At 43.4% G+C, this 24,823-nt stretch overlaps 2 protein-coding genes across 7 annotated transcripts in view; one reads left to right on the plus strand and one right to left on the minus strand.

Annotated features, from left to right (window-relative positions):
- ERN1 (endoplasmic reticulum to nucleus signaling 1) overlaps positions 1 to 13,084 on the plus strand; it is an 89,169-nt gene extending 76,085 nt beyond the window's left edge. For both annotated transcript variants that reach the window (XM_014069448.2, XM_014069449.2), the window contains exons 15-22: positions 506 to 695; positions 2,532 to 2,631; positions 6,142 to 6,341; positions 7,621 to 7,768; positions 8,545 to 8,672; positions 9,034 to 9,157; positions 9,270 to 9,337; positions 11,066 to 13,084. In XM_014069448.2, coding sequence (XP_013924923.2) covers positions 506 to 695; positions 2,532 to 2,631; positions 6,142 to 6,341; positions 7,621 to 7,768; positions 8,545 to 8,672; positions 9,034 to 9,157; positions 9,270 to 9,337; positions 11,066 to 11,272 — 1,165 coding nt within the window. In that variant the 3' untranslated portion in view covers positions 11,273 to 13,084. The remainder of the gene's footprint in view (positions 1 to 505; positions 696 to 2,531; positions 2,632 to 6,141; positions 6,342 to 7,620; positions 7,769 to 8,544; positions 8,673 to 9,033; positions 9,158 to 9,269; positions 9,338 to 11,065) is intronic.
- ZC3H10 (zinc finger CCCH-type containing 10) overlaps positions 1 to 24,365 on the minus strand; it is a 45,368-nt gene extending 21,003 nt beyond the window's left edge. Inside the window, exons 1-4 of one of the 5 annotated variants that reach the window (XM_014069455.2) lie at positions 23,868 to 24,365; positions 22,690 to 22,744; positions 20,793 to 20,838; positions 17,336 to 19,840 (exon numbers count right to left, since the gene is read on the minus strand). In XM_014069455.2, coding sequence (XP_013924930.1) covers positions 18,622 to 19,806 — 1,185 coding nt within the window. In that variant the 5' untranslated portion in view covers positions 19,807 to 19,840; positions 20,793 to 20,838; positions 22,690 to 22,744; positions 23,868 to 24,365 and the 3' untranslated portion in view covers positions 17,336 to 18,621. Of the gene's footprint in view, positions 1 to 17,335; positions 19,841 to 20,792; positions 20,839 to 22,689; positions 22,745 to 23,298; positions 23,803 to 23,867 lie in introns of those variants that run through there. The other 4 variants (XM_014069456.2, XM_014069457.2, XM_014069454.2 and 1 more) reach the window with 4 other exon arrangements.
- Positions 24,366 to 24,823: the final 458 nt, after the last annotated feature.

Here is a 24,823-nt window from a genome sequence, read left to right on the forward strand (position 1 = left end):
AGTTGCTCTGACCTTCTGTGCCTTTTAGGGATGCAGTGAAATTATATGTGGATGATGCAATCTGCCTTTTCTGTTTATTCAATCTTAAGAAGGACTCAGGTGGCATCACTTTCAGTTTATTGTAGCCCTGAGAGTTGTTGCGTTGCCTTTCCCATCATGCTTCCTTAGCAGAAAGGTTCTTCCAGAGACCAAGGAAAAGTTTTACGCTGTGACTTTATACTAGGAACTTTGCACAGTGCAACTCTCATGTGCTACACCCATGTCACTTTTTATTTTCCAGTTAGAAAAATAAAGTACTCTCCTATAGAGTCCTCCTTGCAATACTATAAAGACCCCACCCCTGCAATAAATGTATCCCCAGCCTAGAGTATTCTTTCTAAACCAGATTAAAAATCTCTTGAAATACTGTTGTAAGCTTTTTAATGCCGCATTAGAGGTGAAATCCCAGCCAACTGTATGGATAAATGCAAAGTCACTGCCCCCTTGTACGTTGGGATTTTTCTAGGGGCACCTTTGACAACAGAGATGTCGCTGTGAAGAGAATTCTCCCTGAATGTTTCAGCTTTGCTGATCGGGAGGTCCAGCTTCTGCGTGAATCTGATGAACACCCGAATGTAATCCGCTACTTCTGCACAGAGAGGGACCGTCAGTTCCAGTACATTGCTCTGGAACTCTGTGCTGCCACCTTACAGGAGGTAAACCTGAATTATATATCATTATTACCCTTCCCCCCCAAAAAAATAAGACCTCCCCGAATAATAAGCCCAATCAGGCTTTTGAGCGCATGTGCTAAAATAAGCCCGCCCTACGAAAATAAGCCCTCCCTGAAAAAATTTCAACACAGCAGCAGCCATGAGGTGATCCCACTCGCCGCCTCCTGCGCCTCAAAACTAATAAGTCCTCCCTGAAAATAAGGCCAAGTGCTTATTTCAGGAGTCAAAAGAAAATAAGACCCTGTCATTTTCAGGGAAACATGGTATGAACAAATTTTTATGGCTGACCAACTCACACACAGGCAATTTATGACATTAAAATTCACCGCATAAAAGCATTTTGACCCTCCCCTTTGCTTTCGGGTTCAAACCCAGTCTGCTGGTGACACTCATCAGCTCCTTCTCCCCATTGGCTGAATGTCTGTGGAGACTCTCAGTCATCCATGGTCATGATTGTCCCAAAAGTGCTTTCTCGAGAGGCAACTGGACTTTCTTTTTCCTTGAAGACGTTTTGTTTCTTATCCAAGAAGCTCCAGAACTGAAGAAGCTTCTTGGATGAGAAGTGAAACATCTTCAAGGGAAAAACAAAGGAAGTTCAGTTGCCTTTTGAAAAAAGCACCTTTGGGACATTGACTGAGTGTGCCAACCAAAACAAATCCCATTGCACCCCCAAGCTCTCTCTTCCTCCGGTATCTATAGGTAGCAGATACAGTTCTGGGCTTTTCTCCCCCTTTGCATTTCATTCACCAGGAATCTTTCTGGCTCTCCTTTAATTTGAAGGCTTTGCCTCTTATCTCTCTTGCTCTCAAGTAAACTTTGTATCTCTCTTCCTTTAAAGTCTTCCCTTAAAAATTCCCAGCGGCCTTGTTTCCTTAGGCTACCTCTTCTTCCCTTTGCCCAGTGCCTCCAGGCTGATCTACTCCTGCTTTTCCTCTCCTGTCTCCCTTTGGGCATCTCTCTATGACCAAGCTGCCGTTATCTGGTGGGATCCCTGAATTTCCAGCTCCACAAGAGGATCTTGTTTATTCTGTTCTTGCCTCCTTCCAATTACAAGGCTCTGTACCTTGATTTTTCATACCCAAATGTTTCAAAGCAAGGCCCAACTGGTTTACACCATTCATTTCCCAATTCGACTGCTACTTTCTGGGTTACACCCAGAAAGAGGCGGTGCAGTGGTTAGAGTGCAGTACTGCAGGCTTCTTCTGCTGCCTTCCGGCTGCCTGCAATTTGACAGTTGGAATCTCACCAGGCTCAAGGTTGACTCAGCCTTCCATCCTTCCGAGGTGGGTAAAATGGTGACCCAGATTGTTGGGGGCAATTGCTGACTCTGTAAATTGCTTAGAGAGGCCTGTAAAAGCACTGTGAAGCGGTATATAAGTCTAAGTGCTATTGCTATTTCTACACACTTCATGGGAATTGTAGTCCCAAACACCAGATGGTCATTTGGTTACCTCTCCTACAGAAGTCTATGAAGATTCTCAACCATCCAGGTCATAGTTGCCCCGAAGATGCTTTTCCAAAAGGCAATTGAATTTTCTTTGTTTTTTTCCTTGAAAAGAACCTTCTCATCCTCTTCCTTTTCATCTGAGAAGCTTTTTTAGTTCTGCCCAAATGGTTCAGTTCATGGATGAGAAGTGAAATGTTTTCAAGGGAAAAAAACACAAGAAAGTCCAGTTGCCTTTTGGAAAAGCACCTTGGCGGCTCTCCTGCACATGCATGTTTATCTAGAAACAAATTGCTGCTTGGTCTGCTTTCTAGGGACACTACAGAGCATGGCAACATTAATCTTGTTCTGATTTTGTGTATGTGTAATTTTAGTATGTGGAACAGAAGGACTTTGGTCACCATGGCTTGCAGCCAATCACTCTCTTACAGCAGACCATGTCTGGCATGGCTTATCTTCACTCTCTCAATATAGGTAAGAAGCCCTTTTATTTTAATGGGCAGCTCTCCCGCTGTATTTTTTGAGGGAAGAATTAGAGACTTTGTTTGGGGTGGCAGGATAGTATTTTCCGGAAAACTGAGGGAGCATCTGGGATTATGAGAGGGAAAACAAACAAATTAAGGCCAGAATTACTGTTTTATATAATGGCAATATTCTAGATCTGGCTGAAAGTTGATGAGAAGATTAGAGGTCAGCATAACAAAGGTGGGATAAAAAAATCTAAGGAATTATAACTAACATAAATAACATAGCATAAATAATGAGGAGAAATTAAAGAGCTGAACATCTCTTTTGGTGAGCTGTGTACCCCATGAAGTATAGGGTTGACTTTCTTCTCTAAGAGGACTATGGGAAAGATGAATGTTATTAAAAGAAGATCATTTCTGCATTAGTGACTTTATATCATTACAACAATGGCTTGTTGTAACCAGCCATCATCATAAGAATATAAAATCTATACTTGGGACCAGTGGTGAAATTCAATTTTTTTTTTACTACCAGTTCTGTGAATGTGGCTTGGGGGCGGGGTCTGTGACTGAGTGGGTGTGGCCAACTTGATGTCACTCATGGTCACGGCCACTCAGTCACGTACCCCCACCACCAAGCCACACCCACAGAATCTGGTAGGAAAAAATGTGTGTATGAGTCGGTGGTGGGTTCTGGATCCCGTTGCAACCGGTACAGTGCAAAGGGGGCCCGGCATCCACCACATGAACACGCGCAGCATGCACATACATCCTTACCTCCTGCGATGCTTCACGATGCCTCCGCAATGCTCCAGCTGCTCGGCGGAGCGTTGCGTAAGCGGCGTACGCTACATGCGTGGAAGCGCCAAAGAGCTCAAATACAGGTAAGGAGGGCGGGTGGGGCCTCCAGAGAGCCGTACTGGAACAGTACCCGGTGCTCCCGGCAGGCACCAGTAGGCCTGTACCGGGGCGTACCATCTGCAACCCACCACTGGTATGAGTTCATTCACAGCAGAGCTGCTGCTCACTTTATGGTTCCCCCCTGACCCCCTCCCTCCCGGGGACTATCTTAAAGGGACAGGCTGCAGCAGCTTTGCTGTGAACAGAGGGAGAAATGTTGTCTTTGCTGCATTTAATGTTGAATTCTGTGGCAGAGACAATTTGAACGTTTCTCCCTCTGTTCACAGCAGAGCTGCCCCCCCCCGGCCCCCTCCTTCCCTGGGTCTATCTTAAAGGAACAGGCTGCTGTGAACAGAGTGAGAAACATTCGGATTGAGTGGGCGGGTCGAGTGGCCAGAACAGGTGAGCGGCAACAGGGCAAATAGGTGGGCGTGGCCACCAGGGATTTTTGCCACACAGTTTGGAGAACTGATGCCAATCATCACTGTTCCCTCTAAGGTGCGCGGCTGCGCGGCCGCGCACGTCACTAGAAAACCCCGCGCAGGAGTTTCTATCTGCCGCGCAGAGTTTTCTGTAAAGGAAACGTGGGGAAGTCCTTTGCAGGTGGCTAGAACTGGCCGCCCGCAAAGGACCTCCCCAGACTTGTTTTGAAGAGCATGGCTCTTCAAGTCCATGTTCGGGGGATCCCTTGGAGAGGGGATTCCTTCCTGCGAGACCCCGTCCAGAAAATGCGGGGAGCAGCAGCAGAGACCCGGGGCTGCTTCTGCTGCGACCGCTGGACTGTGGGGCTGGGAAGGGGGCGGGAAGAGCAGCGGGGCTGGCGGTGGCCGGCGGTGGCAGGCTGGTTGGCTGCCTTTCCACCGCCGCCCCCTCTGTGCGGCGGCTTTCGACCTGCTCCCCCGACTCGTATCTCCTCCTGTTTTCCCCCTCCCTCTTACATGCCCCCTTGGTGCAGTGGGCTACTGCCGGCGAAAGGAGTGGGGCGGGCGATATTGCACAACTGGGTAAATTATAAACCACAGATTTTAATCCTATTTAATTTTTAATGGTATCAAATTTAGCTATAAAGTGGCCTTACGTACTTTTTTTTCCCTGGGCCTGCTAAATTCTGGTCCCTGGTGATACAATGAGTTAAATGCATTCTGGCCTGGATTTCCTATTGTGCAATTTGTGTCATGGACTTAATCATTTTAAATTCCATAAAATGCCAGTACACATCCTTTCTGCCAAGAGATCAGAAAAAACAATGCTCGAATCTTCTGATATTTAAATGATTTATAATGTTGTTTAGATATATAATTTGGATTACATTTGAAAGCTATGCATTGATTAAATACTACGGAATACAAGCAGTTCTTTCTTTTTTGGTTTTAGAAAAGGATAATTCCCTTTTTAGCCAGGCTTTTTGAATTAGATTATGGTGATGTTAACACCAGTTTTTAAGTAGATTTCAATTTTTTTTTAAAAAATCTTTTAGCTGCTTTAAATATCTTGGAGATGAAAAGATGGGGTACAAACTTAAATAACAAAAAAATTGTACATTCATTTTGAAAAATAAATGCAATACTTGATTAATTTCACATCTTTATTTAAAATAGTTTTGGCATGGCATATGGTTTTATCAATTCAGTTGGAAAAGATGGGGATGTTGTATCTGATTCTGAGGTATATATATTCTTAAGTAACATAACATATAGCATATTGTCCAAACTTGCTAGACTATTTAATTGATCTTACTACTTTAAAGGGGGAGAGTTTCATGATAAATTATTTTATTACATTTATGTTGCATTTATATATTATATTTATTACATTTATATTTCACATTATATATTTGTATTGTTATTTTACTGTTTATTGTCAATTTTGATAGATATTATATTGATATATCAATACTGATTTTAATCATACTAAATAACAATTACTGCTATTATTTATCAGCATTAAATATTTACAGTTTTTAATATTGAGTTAGTCGTATTTTAGAATAATAGGATTATCTTTTAATAGGATAATTGGCAAAATCTAATTCAAATGTGATGGGTTGCATTCCAAAGGAATGTGAGAGGACAGGTTGTCTGCAAAATGCCAGGACCCAGGACCCTGTTGGTGCCATGTCTCTCTCTAGTCAGTCTAACAATCTAAAAGCTGAGCAGAGAGCCTTTTTTTTTCAGGGTGAGCGGTATAGTGTTTGAGTGGCACTTTTCATGCCTGGGATTCCTCAGGCTGAAACCTCGCTCGCAATTGGCGCTTGACGCTTGGAAGGTTGCGCAAATGTCCAGCAGACGTGACAGCAGTTCAAACTGTTGCTCTCTTAGGCGCTCAGGCATGAAACTGTGCAGCTCAAACACTGTACTTTTCCGCTCACACTGAAAAAAAATTAGAGGAAACATTGCCAATCATCCCTGCTGGTTCGACCGAACCGGGTGGATTTCACTCCTGCTTGGATCTCTTATGGTGGTACCACAGTAGTACGATGATAACAGATGATGCTATAAATCACTAATATGGGAGTAACTCAAGTCTATAATCAGACTGGTTTTTGAGATAAGTCACATTCTGAAGCAGTAAGTTGGCTCTTTTCTCATTCGGGGTCTTCCTTATGCCTTCCTTTCAGTCCATAGAGACCTGAAGCCCCACAATATCCTCATCTCTATGCCGAACGCCCATGGCAAGGTGAAAGCCATGATCTCCGACTTTGGCCTCTGCAAGAAGCTTGCTGTCGGCAGGCACAGTTTTAGCCGCCGGTCTGGAGTCCCAGGCACCGAAGGTTGGATTGCTCCGGAGATTCTGAGCGAGGACTGCAAAGAGAATCCGGTAAGTCAGAAGCATTTTGCTTCATTTGCTTTGAATCTTTTTTTTTCCTGGGGTTTCCTTGAATGGTGATTTGAAATAAGGCACATATTTATGTGATGGCCTCTTTTTCCTTTCTCTCACATGAAGAAGGTGAGAAGCAGGGTAGGGTCTCCTGCAGAAGTTTGAAAGTATTTAAGCTCTGGGACACAGTTTTCCTTCCTAACAAGAAAGAAAGATCTGATCCCTCTTTAGGATAAAGTCAGTCTGTAATAAGGTCCTAGACTAGATTAGCTCTCCTTAGATAAGTGTGGATTTTGCAGTTCAGTCAGAAATTCCTTTTGGAGTGAAGAACACAGAAAAGGGGCAAGAAGGAATGTTTCCAATTGCTCCTCGGTCAATTGGGAGGGTCAAGTCATCAGCACTCTGATCTTGTTTTGGGTTTCAGCAAAATGCTATAAACAGTGGAGAAGAACAGTGTTTGTAATTGCTAGATTTTTTTAAATAGTATTTTACAGTTCCAGCTTCTTCTCATGCCTTTTCCAAAGTTCAAACTCTTTCAAAATCCACTTAGGCTCTATAGATTTCAATTTTAGAGTAATTAATACATTGAAATCAAAGGCAATTGTTCTCATCCCTAATACAGCATTCAAGGATGAACTGTTAACATTATTAGATAAATCTTTCAATTTAAGAGAGCATCGTACTATGATTTGATTTGATTTAAACTAAATCTATTTATTTCCTTTGTGTAGAGTTGTATCATATCTAGAGCTGCATGATGAAAAATAATGTATGTTTTAATGCTGAGGAAGGAGAATGTTTCAGATGTGTTTTGAACAAAAAATAAGGGCGTACACTTAGAAAAGGAATTTAGGAAAAAGGAATAAAAACTAAAGCATCCGAAAAAGCCCCCTTGTGTCAAACAACATGTACTGCCAACGCAAGAATATCATATATTATTTTGAAATTAGTGTACATTTAAATTTTTATTATTTATTACGTATTCAGCTAAATGCAAGATTTGCCTTGTGCAATACAACTTCTGTATTCACAAATTCTGTAAATTATATTTAACCCTACTAGCTTTAGAATTTTAGTAAGGCACGATAAACAATCCTGTTGAAATTCTCATATTTTTTATACCTTAGAAATTTATCTTTCTTTAATATGGCCAACATTCATTCATTCATTCATTCACTGGATTTTTAAGGCTGTCCAACTCCCAAAAACTCCTCAGTGGCTTGTAATCTTGTTAAAGATGCTATATAGTAATATTTTTTTGAAAATGGTTCTCTTGCAGACCCACACTGTGGATATTTTTTCTGCTGGTTGTGTTTTCTACTATGTGATATCAGAAGGAAACCATCCATTTGGCAAATCCCTGCAGCGGCAAGCCAACATTTTACTGGGCGCATACAGTCTGGATTTCCTAAATCCAGAGATCCATGGTAAGCAGGCTAGGATTCAGCTGTTGGTGATGATGATGTTTGTGGCATGCATACCTCCATATGTCCAGCCCAGGTGTTTAGGCTACATGTGAAAACTGATGGTTGTGTTGGGGTGACCTTTGCCTCCCCCCAGGTTCCCGTGGCTTGGCACCTTCGGGATACTGCTAGGTTGGTGAGCAGTGCTCTGCCTGGCTGGAGGTGGGGGGGTTGTCCAGGGGGCTTATATGCGGGGGGGGGGGGGCTTATATTTTTGCCTACCAGAAAAATGTGGCATGGCTGTATTATGAGGATATGTCGTATTTTCAGAAAAACATGGTAATAAATATAGTAGCATTCTGGACCAAACAACTCTCACAGTGCCATCAACGTCTCTTGCAGGAACAGTTAACAAAACATAGGCAATGCCATTAGGATCTATCCATATGTTATCCAGATCAGCCATGGAAGGAACCTATTGTTTTTGTGTTGTGTTCTTTCTTTCTTTCTTTCTTTCTTTCTTTCTTTCTTTCTTTCTTTCTTTCTTTCTTTCTTTCTTTCTTTCTCTCTCTCTCTCTCTCTCTCTCTCTCTCTCTCCCCCTCTCTCTCCCCTCCTGTCTCCCTCCCTCCCCCCCTCTGTCTCCGTCTCTGTCTCTGTCTCTCTCTCTCTCTCTCTCTCTCTCTCTCTGGCACTGGGATTATAAATTTTGGCTTCCTGTCTCCTAAGGGAGAAAAATACTAGCTCTATAAAAAGGCTCTGAACGTTCAGTTCCAATTTGTTTTCGATTTTTTCCCCACAGAGGACATTGTTGCACGTGACTTGATAGAGCAAATGATAAATATGGATCCTCAGAAACGACCTTCGGCTAATTGTGTCCTGAAGCACCCTTTTTTCTGGAGCTTAGAGAAGCAGCTTCAATTTTTCCAGGTTGATTATGATTTTTTTCTGTGAACTATTCAACTCTGCATGTTATAAATCTGAACTACGTTATACTCAGAAATACGGAGATTTTAATAGAAATTGGGACCGGGGATCACCATGGCTAAGTGATGCGGTCATAAAACTGGATGTCATGTGAACACATTGCTTAGCAATGACAATCCCGACAGTCCCACTTGACTCAAGTTGCATGGGTCATTAAGCGGGAAATAGTGGGAGTCCCAGGTAAATAGTGGAAGCAACCACAGCATCTTCTTCTTCTGCCCATTGGGGAAGCTTTTGAGGTGGGAGCCCATGTAAGCTGGAGCCAAACTTGATGGGCTCTAAATGTCTGATATATTAATTGCAGGATGTGAGTGACCGGATAGAAAAAGAGTCTCTAGATGGTCCAATAGTGAAGGAACTGGAGAGAGCAGGAAGAGCTGTGGTGAAGATGGACTGGAGAGAGCACATAACCGTCCCGCTTCAGACAGGTTCAACTTTATTTTCCTTACTTTCGGAGAGAACCACTGTATATTGTTTTACTCATCTCGAAAGCAAGAATCTAGTTAGTTCTAAAGCCTTGATGTGAATGTTTCTTTGCAGACCTTCGGAAATTCCGCTCCTATAAAGGGGGCTCAGTAAGAGATCTCTTGCGGGCAATGAGGAACAAGGTATGTGTGTTTTGGGATTGCTAATTGCTTCTCAGATGCGCCTCTGGCTCGGGGGTGGGTTGCTGCCGGCATTACTGCTGGGTTGGCGCATGTGGATTTGCATCTAAAATTGTCTGTGCATGCGCAAAATGTTAAAAAAAGGGGGGAAATACATTTCTGTAGTGACATTTGTTCTGCGCATGCGCAGAACCAAAAATCAAGATGGCACCGCTGTAGGAAAACCGTTTCGGGGTATGGCAGGCCTAGGTCGCTACCAATTCCAACAACCCAGGCCACCGAGTTACTACCTATTCGGCTGAACTGGGCCAAACTGGTAGGAACCCACCTCCGCTCTGGCTTCTAAATATGGGGAGTCATGCTGAGATGCTGATTCATTGTCACAGCTTCCCTCTCACATTCACTTCAATTGCAATTTTGCAGTTCTATGCAGTTAAATTCAGGAACAATTCTGATCATGGATTTCTAGAATTTGAGTTTGAATAGAGCGGAGCTAAATAAAGAAGATTGATTAATTAAAACCAAGGTCCTCAACCTCCAGGCTTCAGCCCAGTCCTGGGCCATGTCCATTTGGGAACCAGACCGTGGAATCAGCAGGTGAGTGCCCACACAAAGCTCCATTTGTGTGAGTGGTGCGTGCCCTTCATATTGCAAATGGAGCTGCACAGGCACTCACCCGCCTCTTCCATGGTCTGGTTCCCAACAGGCCATAGCCCAAGACTGAGCTGCAGGCTGGGGGTTGGGGACCCCGGTTTTAATCAATCTTCTGCAGCTTATTTATTTACCTCCGCTCTATTGAAATACAAATTGTTCCTGGATTCTTTCCCCCTACTGGTCCTCATAGCCAGAAAGGAGGGGGAGCGCTGGATTAAAAGACCTTCCAACATTGAATGTCAGTATAAAAGGCAATTCCCTGAAGTGACCGTGAGCAGCAGCTCTAGGGGGAGAGGATGAAGTACAAGTAGTGCTCGCTTAATGACTGGTCACTTAGTGACCATTCCAAGTTACAACAGACCTCTCCAGAGCTACTTTCAACCTGTTTTTGAAGTTCCAACAGCTGCACACAAACAAACACTTTTATTTAATTTTTGCACTTGGGAACCAGCTTACTTTTGCATTCATTTGCAGCATCCTGCAGTCGCCTGACCATGATTTTTGGCAAGTTTGAGCAGTTTCCGTCCCTGACTTCTAGTTTTCAGCAAAAAACACCCATGAGGGAAAACACACGTGCTTAATTGACCGCCGCATTGCTTCACAACATTTGCTTAGCAAACACTGCAGAAAGATCATAGAATTGGCCATAGTCACATGGTGATCCACCTAATGACCGCCATGACTTAGGATCATAATCCCAAGTTCAATTAGGGTCGTAAATCAAGGACTACCTGTATTGTTTCCTGACCAGTTTTTTCTCCCATGCTGTTGTTTGTGACAATGGAGAAAACATTGGTCTTTTTCTTAGGAGGGTAAATAGAAGCTGCAAACATCTAATTTAGACCATAAAAATGACAGTGGACAAAAAAGGCTTGTTTTTCCAGTAAAAGATCAAGCAGAGCTGAGTTTCTTTATATATATATATGGAAAGTCAAAGGTTTCTCTTATCTTGGATACCCTGATCTGATGAAAATGCTTGATATAATAGTGCAGGCAGACTAATGACAACAATTTTAAAATATGGATTTCTTATCAACCTAAGTGCCTACCCTTGCCCCTTTCTTCCTCTGCTTACAGAAACATCACTATCGAGAACTGCCGCCGGAGGTCCAGGAGACCCTGGGATCTGTCCCAGATGATTTTGTGGCCTACTTTACGTCACGTTTTCCTCATCTCCTGCTGCACACTTACAACGCGATGCGCATCTGCTGCCTGGAAAGACTCTTCCAGCCTTATTACATGCAGAACTCGGCCAGGAAGATGTCTCTGGGAGATGCTGTTTGACAGTTGGAGTTGTCTTGCTGCACATTACAGGGCCGAGGCATTCGGCCTGCCTTAGCAGGGTGACTTGACAGAACTGCAAAAGAGTGAACCAAAACCAAAGCAAACTCTTTTGAGACCCAGACGTCTCAAACGTGCCTTGTACTCTGCCTGCTGTGACTCAGGAAGAAAATTCCAGGTTGAATTCGAATGGAAGGGAGATGGGACAGTACCAGGACTCAGGTTTCTAAAGCAGGAACAGTCCAGAGGAGTTCCCAATTGGGAAGAAAAATGAGGCGGGGTATTTTCCCCATCTCACTTGTGGTTTCAAAGAGAACCCTGTCTTGTAGGGTCTTCTAATACTGGCATTCAGGCCTTTCTACTGCACAGAATGGGTTTTTTTTTTAAAGGGTTAAAACGATAACATTGCCAAGCACCTTTTGGATCTCAGGAAGAGAATCCTCTTAACTGTAGCATGCTGTCTCTGTACCACTGCCAGCTTATGTACCTGAAGCAGATAGGAAATAATTTGGAAAGGGCCGGGGGGGGGGGGGGTAGATCAAACATGCATGATGCAATACAGACATGTGCCCCCTCCCTCGCCACTGTCCCTGTCTCTGTCTCCAAATACATTTGCGCAGATCTCAGCTTGTCCTTAAAATCACAATCGTGTGCAACTTCTGTGCAGCGCTACCAGCTTGCAGATATGGAATCATAGCGTTAAACTCTACATACATGGAGAAAATTATTATTCCAATGCTATTTCAGGTTTCTTTTCAAGAATGTGAGTAGTTAGCTGTGTAATTGAAATGTAAGAATTGACAAAAGTGCTTTATTTTGTTTGTCAGATTAAGACGGTAACTCAGTACTCTTTCTGGGAGTGCTCCTGAATTCAGTGGGGCTTGTTTCCGAATAGTCAAGTATAAGATTGCACTGTAAGATGTTCACCCAAATGAACAGTTAGTAGGGAGAAAAAAGATTTGGGTATAAATTACCCTTTAAGAAGTATCGGGAAACCAGGCAAATAGTTACTGGGGAACCTGTTAGTTCATTCAAACCCAGTTTTCTTTATGCACAGACTCTTGTGGGAAGTTCAAAGGATGGATTTGCTTCCCATGCTGAAGGACGTGGTTTTCCTTTCCAGTATCTTTAAAACTAGGGTGTGTAGTTTTTATACATGCAGAACAAATAAGAATCCCCAACAGCATGCTCCAAAGTTGACCTATTTGTAATGCTCTTTTACAAAATATTTATTTTGTGTATTTATATTTATTTAATTTTTATCACAAGTTAGTACCGCAATGAAAATGGTACAGGTGAAACATGCCAAATTGCTCTTTTTCTAATAAAAGCAAAGCCCTCTTCAGGGTACTAATTGATTAAAAAAATAAACATGAAGAAGGAAAATCATAGAAAGCATCTTTTCCATTGGCTTGTTCATTTTTCGTTCAATCTGGATAAAAATGTTTTTTTAAGATGAGGAGGTTTTTTAATCTACATTCCTGTATTTGTTGTGAGTCATAAATTATTAATGGCTAATGGTGTGATAGGGCATTAATATGGGGACTTGGTTTCTGCTTTGTCTTTTTGTCCTGTTTATTTAGGGCTTTATATTACAGGGAGATCCCCCCCCCCTTAGTTTTAGGATACACAGTGAATATTAAGGTAAGATATCCAAAGAGAAACATTACAGGATTTCAAAGTTTGAAAATAATGATAATCTTAACCTAACTTAATTGAAATCATATTTTTGTAGTTCTATTTGTACAGGACTTTTATATTTCTTCTGAATAAGAGCTTCACACAAATCAAGAATAAAAGTAGATTTTTGAAACAGTTGTATATTCTCCATTATTTCAAGTTTCTGTGCACAACTTCCTTTTCATCTGAATGGAAGCTTTGAAGCCTTTTTCCCCCCTACACTGTTATAGTACCTCCATATTACTAAAAATGGAAAACATTCTTATCTACGTAGCCTTTGCAAACCAAAGACCTGACCAGAATTAGTCATAGCTTCAAGATTGAAACAAATGGTAGGAGGATAACCCAATAATTATGTTGTTTTTCTCTGTCTGTGTATACTACTGGGCCGTGGCCTATTTGAAATCAGGCTGTGTGAGGGGGCTCTCTTCTTTCACGCGTAAGTGGAGTTATGCACCTGCATGCCAGCCTGCCACTTATGCGGCCCAATTCCCCTCTCCCCTGTCCAGCCGAGCCACCAAACTGCCTGTTTCCAGTGCTCCAAAGACAGAGACATGAGAGCAGAGGCTGAGTGGGACAAGGACACCATGCTCAGCTTTGCTGACTCACCAAGGCTCCCTGCACGGGTCACCTGATCCACTTTTGAAGCATCAAGCAGCTTCATTGCGTCTAAAGCGCAAGACCGCACCTCCAAACACTTCACTTCTTCACACCGGAACCTTCTGCAAGTGAACAAAAGAATTTGGAGGAGATCTTGCACTCCTTTGCAAAAGTTTTTGGCACCGAGAAGCTTGAAGGAGTGTGAAACTCAGCCCCCAAGCTTTTTTCTTGTGGAGCAGAGGTGGGTTTCAGAAGGTCCGGTCCGGTACACGTGTGCCAGATCCAGAAATCCGGCGTGCATTTACGTACCGGGTGCTCCGGAGGCCCCATACCGGAACACTCCCTCCCCTGGCCTGCCCCCTCCCGCTCGCTACCCCCACTTGCCCAGTCACTGCTCGATCGCACTGCTCACCCACTTCCTTTGGTGGAGTGGAGGATTTGGCGTTTGGGAGAAGGCCATGTGGCACACACTTCCTTCTCTTTATCAGCCACCTGATTTCCAATGAGGGGGGAGAAATTCATGTGTTAGAGAGGGAGGAAAAACACATGGATTTCTCTCCCCCCCCCTTTGGAAACCAGACAGCTGTCAAAGAGAAGGGAGTGTGTGCTGCATGGGCTTCTTCCAACAGCCGAAGAAGGAATAGGAGAGGATTCGGATGTTGGGAGAAGCCCATGCAACACACACTCCCTTCTATTTGACAGCCGTCTAAGTTTCCAATGGGAGGGGGAGAAATGCATGCATTAGGGAGGAACAACGCATGGATTTCTTCCCTTCCCCCCATTGGAAACCAGGCAGCTGTCAAAGAGAAGGGAGCATGCGCTGCAAAGGCTTCTTCCAACAGGTGAAGAAGGAATGGGGGGGGGGGGAGGATTTGGCTGTTGGGAGAAGACCATGTGGCGAGTGGGAGAGGTCCATGTGGTAGGAGTAAAGTTCAAGACCTTTGCCCTCTCCCACGAGGTCCTTGCAATATTCCCCCCTGCCCCCCTCCCACTTTCACTAGGTTCAAAAAAATGTACTATCGGTTCTGTGGGTGTGGCGTGACTTGGTGGGTGTTGCAGGGGAAGGATACTGCAAAATCCCCACTCCAGAGCATGCAATTTGGCAGTTCAAATCTCACTAGGCTCAAGGTTGACTCAGCCTTCCATCCTTCCGAGGTGGGTAAAATGACCCAGATTGTTGGGGGCAAAATGCTGACTCTATAAACCACTTAGAGAGGGCTGTAAGGCACTGTGAAGCGGTATATAAGTCTAAGTGCTACTGCTATGGCTATAACAAGCCAGACATTCCTAGGAGTTAGATGGGCCTGTGCACTTTCTTATTAACACTTTGGTTTGGCACATGAACGAACACACCCTGACCCACCCATTGGACTTCCAACTGAACTGATAAAATTAAATATAGTCTTCAAGTTAAAAACATCCAGTGACCATTCAAAGTTACAATGATACCGAAAAAAGTGATTTATGACTGTTTTTCCCACATTGCACTAACCTGGTCATGTGACCAAACTTGGATGCTTGGCAACTGGCTTAAATTTATGAAGGTTGCAGCTTCCTGGGGTCATGTGATCACATTTTGCGACCTTCTGACAAGCAAAATCAATGGGAAACCAGATTTACAACCACCATGTTACAAACTGAACTGCAGTGATTCACTTAACAACTGTAGCAAGGAAGGTTGTAACATGGGGCAAAACTCAACAACCTTGCTTAGCAACGGAAATTTTTGGCACAATTTTAAGTCGTGGACTATCTGTGACTGCCACACAACTTTTTGGTCCCACCTCTCACCTGCTTGATTGACTTAGGTCCCCTGAGGATGGGGGAGAAGAAAAATAAGACCCCTGCCAGCAAAAGTCAAAACTTCAGTCTCTGTTCTTTCCTCCTCCCTTCCAACCGTTTCTTTGATGCATCTTTTTTTTGGGGAGGGGGGATTTGCACAGCCAATGCTATTTCCCATGGAACAGCTGGTCATCTCTTCTGTTTCCCAAGACCTGCCTGAAACTGGCCTTAGGGCTTTGTGAGACATGACTTCCCTCCTCCCTCTTAGAACTCCCTTCCCCACCTCCTCAGAAGTGGATGGGGAGACTCAGACAAAACCTTGTCAATGAAGGCGGATGTAACTTTTGGATCTCTCTGCTCCAAGAGCTGAAGAGAATCTGGACTATATGTATACCATTCGGATTGCCTCCGTATAATGAAATCCTTCCCTGCAAATTTCAGGGCCAGGATCTTATGTACCATATGCAATTATCTAAAGGGTCCTGGTATCTTCCCAGGGGAGGGTTTGAACCAGAGGTGGTATTCAGCCGGTTTTGGAGAACCGGTAGCAGAAATTTTGAGTAGTTCAGGGAACCGGCAAATAGGTTGGCGCCACCCCCGCTGCCTCCCAGTTGATGGGCATGGTGGGTCTATTGCATCCTCCCAGCCTGGGTCTTCTTTTGTTGCCCTGCACAGGAGAACAGAGCTGGGAAGCAGGTTAGTGGGGTGGGGAGCAGTGTTGAAATTCATTTTTTTTTATTACCGGTTCTGTGGTTGTGGCTTGGTGGGCGTGGCAGGGGAAGGATGCTGCAAACTCTCCATTCCCACCCCACTCTGGGGCCAGTCAGAGATGGTATTTACTGGTTTTCTGAACTACTCAAAATTTCCGTTACTGGTTCTCCTGAACCTGTCAGAACCTGCTGGATTTCACCTATGGTGGTGTGGGAATGAGGATTTTGCAGTATCCTTCCCCTGCCAGGCTCACCAAGCCACAACCACGGAACCGGTAACAATTTTTTTTTGAAATGTAAAGACAAATCTGGATGTATATAGGTAGTCTTCGACTTACAACAGTTCATTTGGTGACCATTCAAAGTCACAGTGGCACTGAACAGTGACTTATGGCTGTTTTTCACCCTTAAAACTATTGCAGCATCCAGATGGGCGGTTCCACCACAAAACTGCGTTCGACTAAAGCGCGCTCGACGAAACCACGTAGCTGACGTCATCACAGCACGACGAAAAAAGCACGCTGCGAACGCTAAAGCTAAAATTAACCCCTAAACCTAAACCTAACCCCCCTAAACCTAACCCCCCTAAACCTAATCCTAAACCTAACCCTTAACCTAACCCTAAACCTAACCCGTAACCTAACGCTAAACCGAACGCTAACCCTTAACCTAACCCTAAATCTAACCCTTAACCTAACCCTAACCCTAACCCTTAACCTAACCCTAACCCTAACCCTTACCTTAACGTGAATCGGCTTGCTTTCAAAGCGCTATTTAAAGCGCCCTTTTTTCTCCGCGGTCGCTGTTGTCGCCCTGCTGATGACGTCAGTGATGCGGTTTAATCGGGCGCGCTTTAGTGGAGCGCGGGTTTTGTCGTGCCACGAGATGGGCATGTGATCAGAATTCAGATGCTTGGCAATTGACTCATGATGATTGTGGTGTCCTGGGGTCCTCCTCTTAGCTGATGATCCACGGTGCTCATTGAGGAGAATGACATCTATAAGCCTCTTGGATTTTTCTTCAAGTCTCCTTTCTCCCCTTAAGAACCTCACACTTTCTTGCAACCGTTAACAATATTTTAGGTATCAGATGTGTTCCACTCCAAAGCAGGAAGAGCTTCAACAAGACCTGAACCTGATTCTTTTGACCGAATGTGTAGAAATCTCTGAAGTGTTGGATGTTTATTATACTTGTATGCCGCCCTATTCCCGAAGGACTCAGTGCTGGGACAAGATAGAAGATCTTTCTTTTTTTTTTTTTCAATTTAGAAAATAATTACAGGGATGAATATAGGTGAGGACTGTACATTTGTTTTAATAGCTGAAAACATTTACACTGTTAACTGTTAAAAACAGCTGGGTCATCAAACATTTTTCTCATTCCCTTCAATGAGATTTAATACAAGCGGTTACTTCAGGCTCAAGGAGGAGATGAAGTTCTCTATATATATTTATCTATATTTAAAAAGTGGCGCCTTTAAAAACAAAACAAAAAGTGAAGTAACATACAGCAGGGTAGGGTTCTACCACAAAGTCCTTGGATGTGAGGAATTCAGACACAAAATACAGCCAGAAAGAAAAGAGGCAAGTGGAAGAAAGGAGGTGAGCTCCTCTGAGTTTGCAAGATGGCCTATTACCCCTGTCTGTTTCAACCAGAAATTCAGCTGTTCAGCGGCAAGAGATCCTGTCGCTAAACCCTGGACTCTTTGAAACATTCAAACAACAAGAATGCCTCAACGTTCTTGTAAAGAGATGCCATTGAGGTGAGTGTGGTGTATCCACGAGGTGTGTGGATTCAGACACGTATGCAAACACACGGCAACTGCCTACACTGCACAAACTATCAAGCTGTCAGTGCTGTGTACGTGCTTTGAGCCTGTTCTTTCCAGAACTAAGAGCTAATCTACCCCAAAGGAAGGGACATTCTGTTTGCTGCAACTCTTTCCAACTCATTGTCTATGAAACCAATACAATTTAAATTAGTTATCCAGGTGCCCGGATCCTTGCCTTTCTACACCAAGAAAAAGAGTGCAACAATTCAGGCTGGCTCAGTCTGCTGAGCTGCTATTTTATGAAGCCTCTGCCTTTTCGTCAGACCAAGCTAAGGAAAATTGTCCCCCACTCCTTGAACAAGTACTGTACCAGGGAAGGAACTGTTATTCTCCCTCTGCTCAGCCGCACAAGAGATTCTGTAAGCCACAGGCTGGAAAATTTGCTTAGTTCTTATACTCAAAAGCATAATTGGAGGACTTACAAGGAGAACAGACAAACAGCAAAACAGAAATAAGATACAGAGGAAAAGCTTCAGAGACCTCTGTACTTTCCAAATGCTTTTGTCGCTTGCTTTTCTGTTACGCCTGGGCTCTGTTTTCACTGTGAAAGGACAGCCCACTACGCCTGCTTCAGACAAAATGGCAACCCAGGTTATAGTCCTTCCCCATGAACTCTCCAGAGGCTTCAAGATCCACCTCTGGGATCTGTATCGTTCTCTTTGCCTTGACTTTCAACAGGATCTGTGCCCAGCCTTGACTTAGGAACAGCATGGCGTAGACTGAATGATAGCATTAACGCTGAAGATGGGCTAGTGAGGCATGGCTGTTATTCTCATACTCTGGGAGGCTATGGGGTAGGTCACCATGGGAGTAGTGGCATGGCTCATGGTAATGCCCCCGAGAGGCTGAGCCATCGACACAGCCACCGGCGCTACCGATACAGCTACGGGGGCCATGGATACAGGGGGAGCCATCCCCTGGGCAATGGTCTGAGCCAAAGCTGCTGACAGCGGGGTGATTTCAGGGTTCATAGGAGGGGCTGCGTTGCTCGGGGGTGCTGCCTGCGCTCCAGCGGGGGCTACCAAATCCTGCTGGGAGACGGGACGTGGCTGCAGGGCCTGGCTGCTCAGAGTCGTGTGAGTTTGGGCAATGCTGTGGTTATAGTTGGTCACAGTGCCCACGGTCGGAGCCAGAGTCTGCTCGGTGGCTGTAGCCGTGGAGCTGAGGGTCATCACTTTGGCTTGGTTGCGGAATTGGGCGTTCTGTTCCAAGAGGACTTCGTTGGTGGCCAGGAGGTTGTTGACCTGCTTTTTGAGGTCCTCTACTCGTTTGCGGAGCATGATGTTTTCTTCTTCCAGGAGACGATATTCCACCGTGCGCGGACTAGTGAAGTTGTACTCGTACGTTTCAAAGTGGAGCCCATCCACTCGCCTCCTTTTGAGCACAGGGTCGTGGTCGTCATAGCATCGGTCAGAGTCATACATTGGGTCATAGGGGTCATAGCGACGCACAGGGGTGGTGATACCCTGTTCCCTGGTAGCCAGGCCCCGGGCGTCGTATTCATAATCCCGCTGCAGATGCTGGAATTTGCACTTGGCCCCACGCTGGCAATCCCCCTTGAGAAAATCTCGGCAGATGGGAACCTCTTCCTTGCTGTTAGGGAGGTCAGCCGGGGACAGGCCAAGTCCGGCCGCCACTTTCTGACGGAGGCGCGGGGGAAGCTCCCCTGTCTTTTTGTAACAGTCTTCGTCCTCTTTGGTGCCGTGGATGAAGCGGCAATTGATACGGACGCACTCCTTGTTCTGAAAGTCGTGGCAGAAGATGAACTCGTTCTTGCTGACCCCCAGGTTGGTCACCTCGTTCATGTCAGGGTGGCGGAAACGGCAACGTTTGCCCCGCTTGCAGACATTACGCAGGAAGTCTCGGCAGATGTCATCAGCATTGGCACTTGCCTCATCGCTACCATTACCATTATAGGTGTCACGGTCAGGCATCTTCTTGTCACGGCTGCGTCCTTCAATCAAGCAACTGTGCAAGAAACCAAGTAAGGGATGAAAGGGGAAAGAGGCCATGAACAGAGCTCATATTTTTATTTATTTGTAGTTAGTTTTATACATTGCATTTAACCCAGCTTTTAAAAACGTCACAGAATCGATTGACTGGGTGGTTGCAAAATTTGTACCTACGTTTACAAACAAGTATGGTTGGGTTAATGCAACACACTAAGCTAAAATCAAATTGTATTATGGATTAGTGAAAAGTGTAATTATCGGGTTTTTTTACCTATTGGTAATTGCCCTGACTGATATTTTATTTCACAGGATTTAATTAGATTACAGGACGGGAGGGGCAAGGATAGTTGATGCGCAAAATATACATTGCAACGTTTATTGCAAAGCCTCTCAACTATCAAACGACAATCCGGCCTTCACGTGGTGCCCCCCGTTCCCACCAATCGGGCTCTGTCGACCCTTGGGACTGGCGTCCCCTTGGGTATATCCAGCCGAAACAGCTTCCATGGATCACCGTATCCATTACAGTGGCGTCAAATTTCCAACAGTGGCGTCAAATTTCCATGGAAGTCGCCTATACCCACGATGGGTGAAGAGGCGTCAAGTACAAGTACAAGATTACAGGACCTCAATACCGCTATTTTAATATTTTTCTCCTATTCTGCCAAAGGTAAGGGGATAGATATAGAATTTTATTTTACTATTTCATATCTTCTTTTGGTTGTTTTTATAAATCTCACTTTTTATTTTAACATGTTATATAGGTTGGCTTTGATTATGGTAGTGCTGATTGTGAATCCTACAAAATGGTCACATTATTCAAATTTACACTATTCAAAATGATATTTCTAGGGAAAATGTGGTAATTGATTCCAACTCAACAGAAATACGCAGTGAAAAATTCTAAATAGAAACTTTGATATGTTTATCTATGAAATATAACAGTAAAAGATTAAAAGCGTACTTACAACTTATATTTTTAATAAGTCACAGATATAGAAATATTTGTTATAGCTATAGAAAGCAAAAAAGAAAAAAAGGAAAAATTAAAAAAATATTCTTACCCATTTTCTATATATAGAAAAAGATAGGACATTGATTTCATAATATTTAAGAAAAAAGAAGCTGGAAGATAAGTGCATATCCAAAGCACACCTGCTGATTTCTGTATTCTGCTTTAGCTTGTCCAAAATGACCCTCTCCTTTTTTTTAAAGTTTTCCTCCAAGTTTTCCTTCCTTCCTTTTTTCCCCCATTTTGCACATATGACAATTCACATCTAAAATGCCAGCAGAAACTGCACATGAACTAGCTTCAGCTGCATGCACAATAGCCCTCGCAATAACTGAATTTTGCCTCACAAAATGCAACCTGGAATCAACTTATAATTTCCATTAAGTCAAATACCCCACTAATCACAATCCACCTGCAGTAAGACTATCGTATACATCTTCACACTGGAAGAATATAGCTACTCCATCGTTTTCCTGAATGGCTCAACTAAAGTGGCTAGGTTTAACCAACAGCAATATAAGAATAAATAAAGAATAGAGGGGGAACAGGCCTTTCTCCTGCTGCATGGACATCATTCATCCTTACAGATGTTACTCAAATTGAAATAGCTTCAAGCATTATAAGTAGAGAAGCATTTCCCTGGGAGCTGGCAAGTGAACGCACTCCCACTGGACAGCTTTAAGCAGAGACTTCTAGGGAGTTGTGTGGACCTTTCAGCATTGCAGCTGTTGACAACTGCTGCTGCTGCCACTCATAATTCCCAGACGGTTAAGATATGAAGCAGCATAAGCTGAGTGATACTTCATCTGAAAACAGGCTAAGCACTCCATTCGCATTTGGAAACAAAGGCAAGAAAGACTTCTTACAAGGAGGGGGCATTGGAGGTTGAGCCTGACTTGAGGCTCTGCAGGTTAGGACTGGGCTAGAATGCTGCCAGAGGTTCCACATTCCTTCTATCTTGCTCCCCTTTCCATCTCTATCCTGTTCCAAATGTCGCAACAAATTAAGTTCAGAACTGGCAACCATCAATGCACTTAAATTTTACACTCAGTTGGATCAGCCCCATTCAGCAAATTCTGGATGCAATCAATCAAAATTTAGTTCACCTCCAAATAATGGTCATCTCCAAAATCATGGTCTGCTGCTTCTGAAGCAGCCAAGATAATTGACTTAATTTACATCATTCACATAGTTATGCAATTGAACTTATTCCATCACTTGCATTAACATATTGCATTAACTTTTGCAAATAACATCAATTTTGAATTTCATTGTATGTGTATACTGCGTATATATGTACAATGACAATAAAGTAAAGTAAGTAATTTATCATTGGCATAGCATCATTTGTAAGTGTAACTTCATATAAATGATATCATTACCTCAATTACAGACATATATAGATTATGCAAATTACTTTGCATATATTCAAATCTAAAGATCTATTCCCCCCCAACTGTTATCTGAAATCAAAGCTGTACTAAATCAATGCCATCAAAAGCAAAAAGAATTTGAGTGCTTGTTCTATCATCCATTATTAAGGTCACAATACCATTGTTCATATGAAACTGTAGGAAGGGGAAAAAATCTATCGGCTCAAATGGCACTATTTCAATCAGTGAAAATAGATACAAAATCTTACATATGGAGGAGCATATATATATACATATTTGAATTATCATACCTTTCCCAGTTTCGAACTGTTTGGAAAAAAATGTGTAAGGAAATTCCCATCCAGAAATCAAATTACAACCATGACACGGTTATTTAAGACCCCTCCATTAAACTAAGAACATTTAATATTTCATTAGTAACAGATATATTTAGACACTTATTTCTGATTGGAATTTTACCTTTGTGATATAATTTTTTCAAACACATTCCAGAGTAGTTTATGGCCCCCAAGACCTAAAGGGAAGAAAAGCAAAAAAACCAAGACATGAAAATCCTTCTATACACATCTAATGTTGTGCTTGTGCCTATGTAACTAAGTGTGAGAGAAAGATCCACACTTTCTAACACAATCCTAGTCTCAATGTTTCAAATTATCCCAGGGGCTTTCTCAGTTTCCAACTTGACAGAGAATACTTGAAAATCTGCTACTGAGTCTTCAATTATTGCAGAGAACAGAATGCTTGAATTTTCTTGATTTGCTTAGTATATGGCTTGTTGTATCACACTTGTACTTAACTAATCTCACACAAACTGAAAATAGGATGTGTTTGGTTTTCCTTCTATAGCTTTTATACAGAGGAAAGGAAAGCATCACTGAGCAAGCCTATCCATTATATTTTTATCTAAAAATTTTAGGAAACTTTTGAGAAATCCCTTAACATCTAAACATAACATCTAAAAGAACCAACTTACTTTATCATGCCACTGTTGTATACTTTTTTATAAAATAAAAATACTGATTTTATAGTTTGATAGCATAATGAAAATAACAGTGTCCCCATACACACCTTGCGAGGACAAGAAGCGCAAAGCCGAGGTATACAACCCCATCAAATTTATATTTATGAAGTGAGTCAAATGCTGATGACAGGACATACATCGGAGCATTGCATATTTCTTAAAAAGCAGCCTTCAAAACAAAGCTCTTTTGCTTTCAGTGGTGAATGGGAAACCTTGCCTAGGGCAGAAACGCAGCGTTTGGACCCTCTAGTTTATTCTTGAGCTTTCTTGCTAATTATCCAATTGCCTTGAACGAGATTTTGAACACAGAACTCAAGTCTCAAGAAGAAAAAGCTTGAAAAATTAAATACAAATTCCCCGAGAGGGAAAGGCCGAGGCAGAGCTCCGTTCGCTTTGGGGAAGAGCAAAGGACCCTGCTGGGACCACATTAGGAGGGAAGTTGCTGGGGGTCCCTGTCAGAGGCCCTGGGGAGGAGCGCGACAGGACGGGCTTCCGAGGCTCCCAGAGGAGACGGATTTTCGGCTTCTAGGGGGAAATGGGGGACGCAAGAGCCCCACGAGGAAGACGATCCCACCCCCACCGACACACACACACATACACGCCTCCACCCACTCACCCTCACTCCGACCTCTTCTGCTCCAAACAAAGCGCAACCCCTTCCGGTCACTTCCCCCTCCCTCTTGCCGCTGCCGGCGGAAGTACTCTATGCTTCCTTCTCCAGCCGGGCCGTCGACCGAAATTCCCGGCTGTCAAGGTTGCCACAGCGACCGCGAGTTTCTCTTCTCTCGCTACCGCCCGGTTACTTGAGGTACATTCGACCGGAGTCGCCAGCCAAGGGCGGCGAGAAACCCAACATCGACGGCCTCCGTATTTTTTCGTGGCGGAAAACCTCTACGCGTAAAGCTCTGGCGGCGGATCTTGTTTGCTGCTGCTCGATCACGGTCTTCTTACTCTCGCTTTTTGCCAGCGACCAAATCCAACCAGGGCAGAGCGTCGTTATTGCGACGTCATCATGATCATCGCGGAAGGACAAGCACGTGGGGTGGAGGGCGACTTTTATAAAATGGGGAAAAGACGATCGTCCAGTATTCCTATGAGCTTTTATAAAATCCTATCTGGGGTTGGCCATCGTTGTCTAGAAAAGGCATCAGTAGCTTTACTAACTCGTACTTGGGAGATCACCCCCACAAGCAAATGCTCCCGTAGGGGGTTGTACTTATTTATGAACCAATTTTTAACAAACTAAACATTAATCAATTTTTGAAAAGGAAGATAGTGATTTCCAGGCATTTATACATTTATAGCAGTAGAAATCAGTTTTCCATGTGATGACTCTTCAGAGAAAATTTGTTACATTTCTGAAGATAAGTAAATTACCAGAAACTTTACACTCCTGTTCTTTCCAAACCTCACCATCTTCAGTGTGAATAATGCATGCAAGCATTCATTGACAAAACTCCAAAACTGGCACAATTTTCTATTGAATGGTTATTACCTTCTAAAGTAGAAGTTTGCAATAAATAACTTAGATGCATTTTGGAAATCACTAAGCTTTCTAAAACCATATTATAG

The sequence above is a fragment of the Thamnophis sirtalis genome, unplaced genomic scaffold (assembly GCF_051295495.1).
Source record: "Thamnophis sirtalis isolate CommonGarterSnake01/CBP01778 unplaced genomic scaffold, rThaSir2_p1.2 scaffold_3, whole genome shotgun sequence".
Taxonomy (NCBI): domain Eukaryota; kingdom Metazoa; phylum Chordata; class Lepidosauria; order Squamata; family Natricidae; genus Thamnophis; species Thamnophis sirtalis.